At 40.8% G+C, this 14,541-nt stretch overlaps 1 protein-coding gene across 1 annotated transcript in view; it reads right to left on the bottom strand.

The window, feature by feature from the left end:
* The window catches only part of LOC149284299 (dynein axonemal heavy chain 6-like), a 117,668-nt gene that overhangs the window by 55,104 nt on the left and 48,023 nt on the right, over window positions 1–14,541 (bottom strand). Inside the window, exons 29-40 of the mRNA XM_089496884.1 lie at window positions 13,028–13,141; window positions 12,300–12,425; window positions 11,393–11,548; window positions 11,136–11,297; window positions 9,809–9,946; window positions 9,016–9,183; window positions 5,725–5,873; window positions 4,203–4,310; window positions 3,250–3,805; window positions 2,762–2,884; window positions 1,662–1,844; window positions 437–580 (exon numbers count right to left, since the gene is read on the bottom strand). Of these exons, the coding sequence (XP_089353010.1) occupies window positions 437–580; window positions 1,662–1,844; window positions 2,762–2,884; window positions 3,250–3,805; window positions 4,203–4,310; window positions 5,725–5,873; window positions 9,016–9,183; window positions 9,809–9,946; window positions 11,136–11,297; window positions 11,393–11,548; window positions 12,300–12,425; window positions 13,028–13,141 (2,127 nt within the window). The remainder of the gene's footprint in view (window positions 1–436; window positions 581–1,661; window positions 1,845–2,761; window positions 2,885–3,249; window positions 3,806–4,202; window positions 4,311–5,724; window positions 5,874–9,015; window positions 9,184–9,808; window positions 9,947–11,135; window positions 11,298–11,392; window positions 11,549–12,299; window positions 12,426–13,027; window positions 13,142–14,541) is intronic.

Below are 14,541 nucleotides of genomic sequence, written 5' to 3'. Positions count from 1 at the left end.
TTTTTTTACAGATGGCACTCTTTAGGTGTCAACCTTATGGCTTGGAATCTATGCCCTCCTGGGTTTTTGTTAATTAGTATTTAACGCCCCATTCCCATTGGCAAAGGATGGGGAAGAAGGGAAACCCCCGCGGCTAATACGATGTGTTGTAGGGGAGTACAACATTTTAAGTTGCATGCCCAGTGCTAAGTGTTAGCATGCAACTGAAAATGAGTCTGGTCAGTCAAGTTCATCCTTGGTGAATAGCCCAGGAGTGTCTGGCTGGCTGACAAAGACTAATAGCAGAACTAGAACTGAAAACACTATATTCTGGAATTACTATATCTTTTAACAAGAAAACAATATTATTAAAATGCTTCTGTTTTAATTTCCAAAGGTCGTTCTGTACAGAAGATAGCACCATGTGTAGGAACGAGAACCCTCTCCTATTTCTTACCTTGGCATCAGTGTTGTCTTCAAACTGTTGCCTGACAAATGTATCAAAAGCATCCCAGTGGTTTTCGGTTAGATTTCCGCCAACTGACCAGACATAACAGAAAACAAATGTCTGACAAATGACGCTGTTTAATCTTGATTGATCCTAAGGACAGTAAACACATGGCAATTATTTCTTCATCTTTCTGTTAAAGTAAGGCTGGCTATGACCACTCTTTTCTGTGTTTTTACATAGATAAATAAAGTCCATTAGTTCTGCTGCTGAACTGAGATATTGGAGAAGACATAATCAACATTTTAAAAATGGTTCCCTTTATTTTGTGCAGAACATTTCCAGTAAATATTATCCTGCGGTATCTTTAATTGATTACTCTTAGTGTAAAGGTTTCACAGTAAAAACCAGAAGACTTCTAGAACACATTCGAGATACATTTAAGACTCGAAGGCTTGGGGTCAAGAAAACGGTCTCCCTTCAGAACCACAGGGCAATTTTGCAATCAGTCTCCGACTCTATATAGAATCAATCATTTTGTGTGTTTTGCTAATAAATCAAGAGGATGTTGTATATTATTCTACGATGAATGTAATAGCAAAATGTGCATACCGATAAATACTTTGAATCTACAAGAACAACAGACCACATTTTCTATTAACTAATGGAAATACCAATGGGAACATCCCATGGACATCACTGGATTTGGACTGACTAGCAAGCACAAACCACAAATGCCTGTGGGCCAGTGCGCCCCCCCAGCCAATCTTACATCGCAATGTGGCCCTGAACATTGCTATTTATTTCTTCAATATGAGAAGCCTGACTCTCCTTAGGACTGTCAGCAATTATTCATGGTAGGGTGACATGAAGGCAGCATCAAAATATCTCTTCCCAACACAGCAAATTGAAAACATGGCACTGACTATTTAATGTATTTAAGGTTACAGAGTACATGGAGAAAGTTGCTTCTCCATGTACTCTGCTGAATTTAACACTTTTACATCTAAATATAGCATCGGAGACACCACCATGTGCTGTTAAATTCCTAAACCCTCATCAAATCAAGTAAATTGTTTAAATAAGGATTAAATATGTTGTGGGACGGTATTTAAAACATATTTCATCACAGAGATTTCTGCTACAAACAACAAAGCAATGCCACCCAAACAAATGCATTTCAGTTCATTTATATAATACTAAGGTTTTACTAGCATTAAAAATATCACAATACCATTTTTAAATCAGGTCCTCCTTTTCCGAGCAGCAATGATTCCAATAAACAGCACAGTGTCGTCACTTTACTGATATCCACCTGGGAGATCGCTTGTGTACACTTTTTCGCAACAAACTTAAGTCCGTCTTCAACATAGCGTTCAAACAAATCTAGTATGTATTGCTTGGCTTCAGCATTCATCTGGAATTAAAGATATGCAACATAATGTACATGGTTACTATAAAACATAATAAATGAATTGTTCATAAATTCCAGGATTTACCAAAACCTAGGGCGACTATTCTATGAAATAAATGTATAATGCTGGCTTTTTTTACTTTTGTTTTTACTATAGAACATTTTGATCTTCTCCCAATAAACACAGCAACATATTCTGACCCTGGTGTAGGGCAGCAAATTGAGGGGGCAGCAGCCTATCTGTCACAAAACCAGCAAACAACCACTGTACTGGCTTCCTAGTGAGGGGCTGCTCGATGGCCCAGTTAAAAGAGAGATCTTTAATGCTTCCTACCAGACGTTTACTCTTTTGATCCATAGCATGCTGTTCCCAGATCTCCTCAAAAGGTTAAGCATTGAGATATGGCCGAAAGATACATGGCTAGGTAAAGGGCTATTTCCATACCTGGGAACATCCATCTACCCAGAGCCATCCCTTTTCGGGATGCGGACAGGTGGTCCCACTGGTATTGCGGGCAGTCCCACTGACGTTGCGTGCAGAGCTAGCCCCGCAACTAGGTAAAACCTGGCGTGGTTGGAAGGGAAGTGGGCAAGGAGTGGGGTGTGCCGCAGTGCCACCCCGTGACCCGGAGTTTCTCCATGGTGACCCGGAGAAGTGGCGATTCACCCAGAGTTTCCGGGCGAAAACCCAAAAGAGTTCCCAGATATAGATATTTCTAAAGTGCTTGTTGGGAGTTTCTTGTAACTACAATTATGCGTCAGAGGCCATATGGAAATGTATCATATAGAATTAAAATTATAGGCAAAAATTTGTTATGCACTTTACTAAATGACTTCTTTAAATGCAAATTTACAGTCCCTAAGTCTGCAAAAAAACACAGCACCTTGTTTATACACAGGTATGTACCTCACTAACTTACTTTAGTTGAAAGACCAGCTATCCACGTTTGGACATACGGCATCCATTTCAGTTCCTCAGAATCAATATAAACCATTCCACAACGGCTTACAGTGGCAGGAGATGCTACCTTTAGATCTTGGACCTGAAATGTTTATACATAAATGTAAAATGTTGATGAACGTTTATGAATGAGGTAATATTCAAAATGTTTAAAACATTACTGATGCAGACGCCTTGCCTTGTCTCACATATATCATTTAATGCAGGGGTCGACAAACCCCAGGCGCCAAGTAGCCATGACGACAATCACTTCCTGGTGCCTAGGGCTTTGCAAGACATGGGGGGCACTGGCCAGGGCTGCCATAAGCAGGGAAGCTGGGACCCCTGCTAGGCTGCGGGGTGGGCTGAGGCGGGTGCCGGCCACCCAGGCACCTGGTAACCAAGGCATGATTCCTAGTGTGGAAGAGTGCACAAAAGTGAAGCACACTTCTTTTTGTTAAGGTTTACCTCAAACACCATGTGGATTTGTGGTGTGAACTTGATCCTCTCGCTGTTTGCCAGACACAGCATCTTATTATCATCCAAGACTGTATTCATATTTTCAATCCAGAGAGCATCCACTGGTCCATCACAGATGATCCATTTATGGTCTTTTGAGGTATCGTTAACAGCTGCCCGGACACTCAGGGCCATCAAGCCATCTTTCCACTCAAATGTTAAACTGTTTACTTCTCCATATAATTCCCCCATTGTAATTGACTTGGGGTTAAGTACGTAGGTTTTAACAGGTTGGTAAAAATGATGGGTTTCCCCTGCCTCAAATAAAGTTCCAAGTGCCTCTGCTAGAATTTGGTAAACTGTTGTCTTTCCACCACCAGTCGGTCCGACCAGCATGACACCGTGTCTCACAATCATTGTTTCAAAAAATTGTATCACTTTATGCACCATACTGGGTACAGGTTGCAAACCTCGTGCCAACATTGTATCAATGATAGTTGACTTCAGGGTTCCATAGTCATGTTCAGGGATTACTACTCCTGGGAAAAGGTCAGATATGATGCCGCTGTAGAACAAACACAAAGATACTTTTGTTGACCACAGTGTCTCAGATATGAACACTCCTGATCTTTGGCTATCGTGTAGCAATGCTGCTTGCCTGACCTTACAAAACCTTATCAGTTATAAGATATATGTTTACGGCTACTGCGAGCAAATATCCCTCATTTCAAGAATATTCTGTTTGGAAGCCAATATTTAACAATGAAATGTAGTAATGTTCCACAAGCTATATGATCTACTTAACTTCTATATACTGGACTGCCCATGCTAGTCACACCAACAAATGAGATTTTAATGCGTAATGGGCTTTGCTATATTACATTAAATCACTTTTGTCCAGCTTTTTGCTATTCACCCTAGTTGGAAGATAAATTAAGGAAAAATATACACATATATCATACCTAAATAGTTCAGCATCATCTGCTAAGAACTTTGGCAAATTTGAGTCACGTAAGGCACGAATCAGAACCACGTCTTCATTTAAATCAGGATTCTCTCTCTTCAGTGACCTGCAAAAAAATGTATTCCAAATATATTAATAACATAAATGAAATTCTAACTCCACTAACTAGGCACCTTTCTGGCTTGCTGTTGTACAGGTGGGTACCCTATGGGAAGTAAGCCCATTCCACTAATTCCTTAACACTGTGAGCAACATTGTACATAAATCAATGATTGTTGTACAAATCTACGCAGCAACCTTGAAATATGCCGTCTGCTTGTGTTGGTTGCAATGGTGACTTTCAAACTTTGTAATAGAATCATTGTATACATAACCATAACCATTCTTGATGACAGTCAAAGGGCGAGATTGGATTGGTAATCATAATTTAAACAGTTAAAATATATCAGCAACAGAGATCCGTATGCAGGGTTCTCCTCATGACCTCATGAATAAAGCAATGAAGATGATTCATGGTGAATACCCATTGTCCTCTGTAGTCTTTAGTAAGGATAATTGAGATGTTCTCCTGTAAGATTCTCCCAGCCACACACTGAGTAGCTGTTAGCGCATCTCTTTACTTTTATCTGCTTTAAATTTCAAACACACTGGCGTGCTGTGATTGGTACTTGAAAATATACTCTTTTCGCATCTGCCGTATTGCCAATGAACATGAAAGTAGCGACAAGATCTTGAGTTATGATTATGTCAGCTTGTACAGCAGCAAATTAAACATATTTTTTGTCTTTTGGGTTTGACGCTAATACTAGATCTTGAGTTATGATTATGTCAGCTTGTACAGCAGCACATTAAACATGTTTTTTGTCTTTTGGGTTTGACGCTAATACTATACAACAGTGGTCTTATTACCAAAGCAAACAATGGAATGTTTCCTGCTAATTGGACTTTTCGATTGGACTGTTACTATGGACAACATCTGAACCACCAGCCTATCTCAAAGACTGCTAAGAATCTGGATGTGACCAAAAGCCAGCTGTAACCTTACATTGTTAACATAAAAAAGTCTGTTTTGCTGTAAGGAATACTTTTACTTAAAGGAGCACTCCAGTCTTTTTCATGTTAAACAAATATAGGAATCCATCTTGTCTGGTCTCCAATGCAATTTACTGCTTGGAAATTTGTGCGGCATTCTTTAGTTAATGGAGGCAGTCAGGGATGAGTTAAAAGACACAGAAGTCTAATCTTCTAACACCAGTAAGTGAAGAATATCTGCACCTATTATAGTATCAAGCCTGTAGTTACAGTTATTGTAATAACTAAACAATCCATGTTCCAATTTGCATCAAGCCAAATACATCAGAGTCTATGCAAAATGGCCGCCACCTGCCTCTAGCCATGCCCCAATAAAGGTCTCCTTCCTTGAACACTAAAACATTGGAGGGTATATGCATGTATACATAATGTTTCACTTTTTTAACCTTAAATACAACACATTTGCAAAATAGTTCCCAGTTTCTTACCCAGCCATGACTAAGACGGATTTCACAGCCCTCATGCCAAAATCATAATGATCCTGTTGTGAAAGCTGCTCGCTGCACAGTTTGTACATCTGTGTCATCTTCCGGGCAAGGACTTTACTTGATTCAAAACCTTCTGAATACAGAATCACCTAAAAAAAAGAAGTAATGAATTACTTCAGTGCACTGTGTATGTTTTGCTCCGTCTATATATAATATTCATAACCATAAGTACATATTAACACTTTTCAGCATTGCTGAGGCAGATACTTTATTGGAAACAACTGAGGATTAATCAACAAAGTGTGAATTTGTCAGGACAACCCTTTTACGGGCTGAGTTTATAGTTCAATCGGTGAGATGAGTTTAAAGAAATGTAATTGATTGAAGTATGTATTATATAGGACATCCACGTTCTTCTTTTAGGATGAGATCAAGGTATTGTATTGTGAGACTTTAAACTAAAGCACCCCTGCACAATTTTGCTTCTGATTAACTTCACCTGTTATGCCTCAAAATATTGGCCAGGTTAAAAAAACTGTGCCATACTTACTAGCAAATGTAAAGACTAAATGATGAATTACACAAAGTATGATTTGCAAGTATAGTTTTGTAATCCAACAGTAATACACATGTTAAAATGTGCGCCCACATAAGATTGAACTACATCACACAGCAAGAAATAAGCAACCATACTGGCTATAATTACATTAGTGCACCTAAGGCTGGATTTCCTAAAGGGAGGATAGGGCACATTACCCCATCCATTTTAGACTGTCTCTACCTAGTTTTTCGTGTATCTTTATTAGCCAGCAACCTGTAATATCCCCACAAGTGTTAACATAACATTAGGGCTGCAACAACTAATCGATAAAATCGATAATAATCGATAATGAAAATCGTTGCCAACGAATTTCATTATCGATTAGTTGAATCGATTTTTATCGATTATAAAATGAGGGTTTTTTCAGAGCAAACGCTCTGAAAAATACCCCTCATTATATAAACCGTTTCAGTGACTCACAGCAGCAGCTCCTACTTACCAGCCCCTCCCTGTAATCACTGTGACAACTGGCCCCGCCCCTTTCCTTCTCCCAGAAGGCTAGAACCACATGGCTGTGACACTCATCTAACTGTAAGTATAAAATTAATATTTGGGCTGCTGAAAGTTAGGGGAGGTGGGGTTTAATTTAGGGGCAGTTATGGTTAATGGGGTGTTTAGGGTTAATTTAGGGGAAGTTATGGTAAGTTATGGTTAATGGGGTGTTTAGGGTTAATTTAGGGGCAGCTATGGTTAATGGGGTGTTTAGGGTTAATTTAGGGGCAGTTATGGTTAACGGGGTGTTTAGGGTTAATATAGGAGCAGCTGTGGTTAATGGGGTGTTTGGGGTTAATTTTAGGCAGTTGTGGTTAATGGGGTGTTTAGGGTTAATTTAGGGGCTGTTGTGGTTGATGGGGGTCTTTAGGGTTAATTTAGGGGATGCTGTGGTTAATGGGGTGTTTAGGGTTAATTTAGGGTAGTTGTGTTTGATGGGGTATTTAGAGTTAATTTAGGGGTAGTTATGGTTAATGGGGTGTTTAGTGTTAATTTAATGATGAGGACTGAGGGTTAATTTAATAAAGTTAACTTAAGGCGCAGTTAGAGGTAAAGGGGGCAGACTAAGGGGAATCTAAATCCTGGGGGCAGTGAAGATTAACCCAGTACTTATTTATAAAAGTATGGTGTCAGTGTGCTGTGAACGGGTCTGTGACTCTGAGGGGACTATGAGATATCTGGGGGGTATAAGGCATATCTGGGGAGGATGGAGTGACATATCTGGGGGTATAAGGCATATACGATATATAAGGCATATGTGGGGAGGGCAGCGTGGCATGTCTGGGAGGCAGTGTGGCATGTCTGGGGAGGATGGAGTGGTGTATCAGGGGGTATAAGGCGTATCAGGCACAGTGGCATATGTTGGGGTAGAGTGGAGTGGAATATGTGGGAGGCAGCGTGGAGTGGCACATGTGGGAGGCAGCGTGGCATATGTGGGAGGCAGCGTGGAGTGGCACATGTGGGAGGCAGCGTGGAGTGGCACATGTGGGAGGCAGCGTGGAGTGGCACATGTGGGAGGCAGCGTGGAGTGGCATATGTGGGAGGCAGCGTGGCATATGTGGGAGGCAGCGTGGCATATGTGGGAGGCAGCGTGGAGCGGCATATGTGGGAGGCAGCGTGGAGCGGCATATGTGGGAGGCAGCGTGGAGCGGTATATGTGGGAGGCAGCGTGGAGCGGTATATGTGGGAGGCAGCGTGGAGAGGCATATGTGGGAGGCAGCGTGGAGTGGCATATGTGGGAGGCAGCGTGGAGTGGCATATGTGGGAGGCAGCGTGGAGTGGCATATGTGGGAGGCAGCGTGGAGGGGTATATGTGGGAGGCAGCGTGGAGCGGTATATGTGGGAGGCAGCGTGGAGCGGTATATGTGGGAGGCAGCGTGGAGTGGCATATGTGGGAGGCAGCGTGGAGTGGCATATGTGGGAGGCAGCGTGGAGCGGTATATGTGGGAGGCAGCGTGGAGTGGCATATGTGGGAGGCAGCGTGGAGTGGCATATGTGGGAGGCAGCGTGGAGTGGCATATGTGGGAGGCAGCGTGGAGCGGTATATGTGGGAGGCAGCGTGGAGCGGTATATGTGGGAGGCAGCGTGGAGCGGTATATGTGGGAGGCAGCGTGGAGTGGCATATGTGGGAGGCAGCGTGGAGTGGCATATGTGGGAGGCAGCGTGGAGCGGTATATGTGGGAGGCAGCGTGGAGTGGCATATGTGGGAGGCAGCGTGGAGTGGCATATGTGGGAGGCAGCATGGAGCGGTATATGTGGGAGGCAGCGTGGAGCGGTATATGTGGGAGGCAGCGTGGAGTGGTATATGTGGGAGGCAGCGTGGAGTGGTATATGTGGGGGGCAGCGTGGAGTGGTATATGTGGGGGGCAGCGTGGCATATGTGGGAGGCAGCGTGGAGTGGCATGTCTGGGAGGCAGCGTGGCAAGCCTGTGCTCAAATGTGCATAAATTGGGGTGGCTGGTTGGGAAATAAAGACAAGAAATGCATTTTATCAGTTTTTTTTTTTTTATTCTGCTGTTTTTATTTAACATCATTTGTTTATTAAATTATTTTAAATAAATGAAAAATGTACATTCATTTTTTTATCCGATTAATCGATTAATCGAAAAAATAATCGGCCAACTAATCGATTATGAAAATAATCGTTAGTTGAAGCCCTACATAACATACTGCCATTAACTTTAGCACATTACACTTACTTCTGCAATCAGGGCATAGTTTGGCACCATCATTGAAAACGGTCGGAAGAGAGCCTTCAGGTTGTCTGGTAATTCGGTCCTTCCAGCATAGCCAGGATTCATGGTGATAAACGCTGCGCAGGTCATGACCAGTTTAATTTCACGGCCTTCAAACATAAACCTTGAAAGCTAATTAGAAATGTATAAAGTACATATATGAACTGCTGCCATTGTGCCCACATATTATGTTGTATGAATTCAGTGAATACACGTATGTAAACGGAAAGTCTCCACTCAGAGATCCTTTCATGGACATTTTCTTATTCTATTTCCTCCTATCTGTTCAGGAGAAATACAGGGAAAGCATGCACAGGTATGACATTCTGTTTTACATTTCTTCTTTCCATCATGACAATAACCTTTTACACTGTTTGTGATTAAAATTTAAAAGAGCAGAAATACAAGCTAGAGATGAGCTGGCTCAAACGGCTCCTCATGTTTGTATGTCCTACAACTTTCTTATTGTGTCTTCTGTCACAGAACCAAAGCTTGTGGATCATCTCGGCTTCTACTGGGCAATCGGTCGTTTGCCCACCTCTACCATGAAACCACTACTGAAGCTGACTTCTCTTATCTATGTATATATTGCTTGCTCTATCCAGATGGATACAAAAACACACACATATATATATACAGCATATATATATATATATATATATATATATATAACATTACATAACATGCAGCATTTTATTTCTATTCGCCCACTTAGCTGATTCACATGACTTCTGGGATTCATCCATTGAAAAGTTACCTTTGAAGCTTTGGCATTTCTTATGGTAATCAGTTGCTGAGCAATAACTGAGAGAACTTCAATATCAATTCGGTTAAATTCATCAAAACAACACCAGGCACCGGACTGGGCCAAACCACTAAAGAAACGTCCCATCATCTGCAGGCAAAAATCTAAGCATTAGGAAGGACAGTGAAGGTATATTCACTAAAGGCCCCATATACATCTGATAATGCTCTCACATCAGATGGTCTTTCAGAAGCCATAAAAAGCTTTTGTTTTAAGTTAGTATGTATATATGTATGTATACCTTTATTGATTTACTTTGCGTTATTAATCAGATCTATATTAACAGATCTATTTTGCAATTTACATGTTACAGTATATGAAAGGGGAAGTGCAGCTTTCTAATAATTTCAGGAATAGAAATTGCTCAGGGCAAAATAGATCTAGATAGTACAAATGGCAATTAACTGGTAAACACATAAGTTTTAGTTTGAATTAAGTATTTTACATTTACAATATGACCACATATACTGTATGTTATTCCCATGGTGGGTTTCATAAAATTGTACTACATTAATATATAGTGCAGATCTATAAAGCTATTACAATAGGGGACAGTGAAAATAAACATTACAATTGACAATTAGATGTTAAGACATACTAGTCCAGAAAGAGATGAAGGCCCTGTTCTTGTTAGTCTTTTAGGAGGTTTCATTGGCTAACTCAGTATGTTGTTAGGGCAGCCGATGAGCCTGAGTAAGGGTTTTGCTAGGGGTGGGCTAAGGGGACTGAAGCCCTAATGTTGGGCTCTGAAAGGAATGGGGACTCTGAGAGTACCGGCAATTTCCTACTTCAGCCCCTGTCTAGGCTCCACAATCCCAACTGTCCTGCAATCAGCAGCTTTGCTGACAAATAATGTGACCCTGCAGTAATAGAGCAGCACCTTGCACAAAAACTGCAAGTTGTATAAAGACAGGGCTCTGTTTGAGGTAAGTGTGGGTAAGTATGTGTGCATGTATACATAGGTGGAAGTGTATGGATTTACAGAGTGGGTGTGTATTAATAAGTGCATGGTGTTAGCATGTGTGTGAATGTATGGTGTTAGAGGCTAAGCAGTTATCCTAGGGTGGGGGATGTGGAGACAGAAAGATTATTTAATTAGTGAGTTCTTAGAGAGGGTATGCAACTTTAAAATATGCAAATTACAGGTGAGGGCATGTGAGTTCAATTGCCTCTATCTCTTCCCCTAACCAATGTACAGAGGGGTAGGGAGTAGTTAAAGTAACCTGACGTTCATCTGTTATTTCTTTTGCATGGTCCATATCTCAGTCATGCTGCATACCTTGTAATCCAGTCCATCTGAGCAATTGAACACTACACACTGGATAGCGAGGGCCTTGGCAAGGTCTTTTGTGGTTTCTGTTTTCCCAGTGCCTGCAGGGCCAGCTGGGGCTCCACCGAGATCTAATTGCAAGGCACCCATGAGGCATAGGTAGCATCGATCCTTCAGTAAGCAAAATAAAAAACTCATGTTATTACACAGGCAATTGTAAATTATCTAAAGCTTACTCTACGCAGTTAATCAGTTGGTATCCTTACAGTAAGAGGGGTTATCACCAGCCGAGGACATGCTCCAAGATACTCATATGCGTATGTATACTGAGACAAAGCCATCCGGGCCACACAGTTGTCAAGATCCAGGTCCCAATAATAGCGAAGTTGTCTCTGCCATTCAAAGCTGTCAATGCTGCTAACCTAAATATATAATTTTTAAATGGTATAATTGATATTAAGTAATGTTAAGAACGGATGCAGTGAAAAGAGCAATGACCTGTTGATTGGTAGATTTAATTGGCTAGACAATGACATTTGTTGCATACAATAATTATTATTTTATATTAATGTTTTTGATGTAATGTGTAGGGATGGAAGAAACATCAAGTAATTTCATAATATCCCATATGGTGGAAAACATATGAAGGTGGCTCATACACTAATTATTTCCAAAGCGCATCTCACCAGATTGATTTATTTGAGTTTATTCACTAAGCAACGGTTAATTCGATTAACCAAAGTCACCTGCCCTTTCATGCTAATACTTTCAAAGCAACTTGTATATTCACACATGGTTGTGTTTAAACCTGGAGTGTGATCTTATTATGCGCACACAGATTAGTAGTGCTAAGACCTTCAATGAACACAATATATATCATAATGATTACAGAATGAAATCAACCTGAAGTAATCTGAAATTATTGGATCAAGCAAGATTTGAATAAGGTCACTGAAAATTCCGTGCTAAGGAATGGATTTACAACGACAGGTTGATGAAAAAATTGTAATCTAATTTCATTTATGAATTTGTTTTCCTACTATTGTATACAAACTTCACTTTAAAGCTCCGGAGAGTTCTACAATAACTGATTTGTACAACAAGCGCCTAGTACATGAGAAATAAGTAAATCACTAGTTCTTTAAAACCACTGATGGATGGAAGTTGGATTACCTGGTCCTTTACAAGGTCACTGACAATGTCCCTGGCATGGACATCAATTGTTATTAGAGCAGTAATGATGTTTCTGTGCAAGCTAGGAAGCTGTCCACGGACAAGTCCAGCTAAGGCATTCAGTCTCTAAAAAATAAACGAAACACACAAATTTAGAAACATTACTTTTGTTATTTTTGAAACCTTTCCTAACACTGAGCCTGTCCATCCTGGGAAATGGGCACTGTGCGGGGTCAGGTCTTGTGACATTGTACGACTTTGCAGTGGTAGCTTGGCATTGCGCGCAAGCTGACGGGAAGGCAAGTGACAGGTATGATAAGCTGTAATTGAGTGAGTGTGTGCATGTGACAAAAGGTGCCAGCCGACCCCTGGTTGGCTACAATCGTGTAGAATCTGCAACTAACACTTAAGATCGATATTCTTTTTAACTATTTAATTATCATTAATTATAATCAATTTTGTGAAGGTCTAATCAGATGAAGGCATAATGTTTAACTGCAAAGACATCCTGTTGCAGGGTTTGTTGAGGCGTCTTAACATCTTAGTAACTTATAGAATGTTCCTGATAGTTAGACCAGTCTACTGTGTGCTGTGGTGATAACTGTGCACCAGAATCACTCAGTCAACATGTCATGAATATGCGGATAGCAATTTCTTACTGTTCTTAGTCCAAGAGTATTTTTTTTCCGTAAAAAGCAAGGAAGGAAAAAAAGTCCGCAGCAGCTCACCTCAAAGTTAACATTTTCAAACTTTGCCACAGAATTCAAGTTGTCCTCTCTTTCGCCCTCTAGACAATGAGTGAGATCTCTGCACCACATAAGCTGGGAAATCGTCAATACAACCTACAGAGAATGAACAAAAATGCATGAATAAAACTTCTTGTCTCTTCTCATCATTTCCTACGAGGTATGATCAGTTATTACAATTGTGCATTCAGTTGTTTGGATTCATTCATCCGTTTTATTTCCATCCAGCAGCCCCCTATCTCCATGCAATGTGTGATGTACCAACTGATAATTAAAACTGAACAACACCATTCATTATATCTTGTTCAGCTGGGCACATTTGGCTATTTTAGGATGAAGACCATCAGACATGAGCATTTTTAAAGTTAGCAACCACCTACTTGCCACCAAGGCTTGTTTGTTCCCTATGACAGTTCTTGCATTGTGCAAGAAGCGAAAATGTGCATTTCAGTTTTCAGAGGTATATCCATGCCTCATTTTGGGGCAGTATAGCAGCACCATAATTAGGTTACTCCCGTAAATCCCTAAGATCATTTTGTCCCCCCTGTATGGATCCATCTCTTCCAGAGGTTGTGGCAAAAAAAAATGTTTCTCACACACACACTGCAACGTGACATCATTAAGTGATAGCCGTGAAAGCAATTGTCAATGTACAGGCCGGGTAGAGAGAGGCAGCGAAGTTAATGGGAGCTGACGCTTTTTTTGTAGCAAGCTCTGTAGCACTTTTATGGTTTTCTTTAGCAAGAAATAAGAGGAATCCTGTCTGGGTAATGATGTGATTAAAGTCTATGGCAAACTTTCATTTTTTTTCTATGCAGAAGCTATGGCTCCAGGCACTGATCAGCTAGATGTACACGCCTGTGGTTGTTGTAATCAATGATGCACTGTGGTTTTTGAATTTGTGCATCTTCTCTCTCTCTAATTGTGGCTGGCATAGTGTTCTTACTGGACATTGTGAAAAAAATATAAACATCTGTTTTGTCACTATATCTGTAGCAAAGGATGGTTTTTAATTATTGTCTTAAAAGCACATGTACCTAAACAAAAGAACATTTTAGGTATAATAATTGTCAGGGTGGGATTAACATTGGGGCTCATTTTACTGAAGCTCCAGGCCAATGTCTCGTTAACAGCGGCCACACAAAGGTTTTTTCATTACATAGTTGTAGACTGTGGAGGTCAGGAATCAGGGGGTGCTATTGGAGGGGAGATGGTAGGCCAGCACTCCATAGTGTCCCTTCTGGCCGCAATCTGGACGGCCTGTGCATACATATACCATATTTTTGTATAGTTTACTTGTACATTTGTGTATTTACTCATTGGACAGTGATAGAAAGGGATCACGCAATTTTATTTCTGACTTTGAAACAAACTAAACATCTACAACTTTTCACTAATTGTGAAGTAGAGAGGCAAAGATGAGACTCTTTACAATGCAATTGTTGCTGTTATTTTCTATTATAGCAATCGAATGGCCAGTTGTGTTCAGATTGGTT

Source organism: Sceloporus occidentalis, unplaced genomic scaffold, assembly GCF_023333645.1.
Source record: "Sceloporus occidentalis isolate IW3139 unplaced genomic scaffold, rSceOcc1.0.p SCAF_95, whole genome shotgun sequence".
Classification (NCBI taxonomy): domain Eukaryota; kingdom Metazoa; phylum Chordata; class Lepidosauria; order Squamata; family Phrynosomatidae; genus Sceloporus; species Sceloporus occidentalis.
Note: the sequence above shows the minus strand (reverse complement) of the source record. Positions and strands in the feature narration are given on the sequence as shown.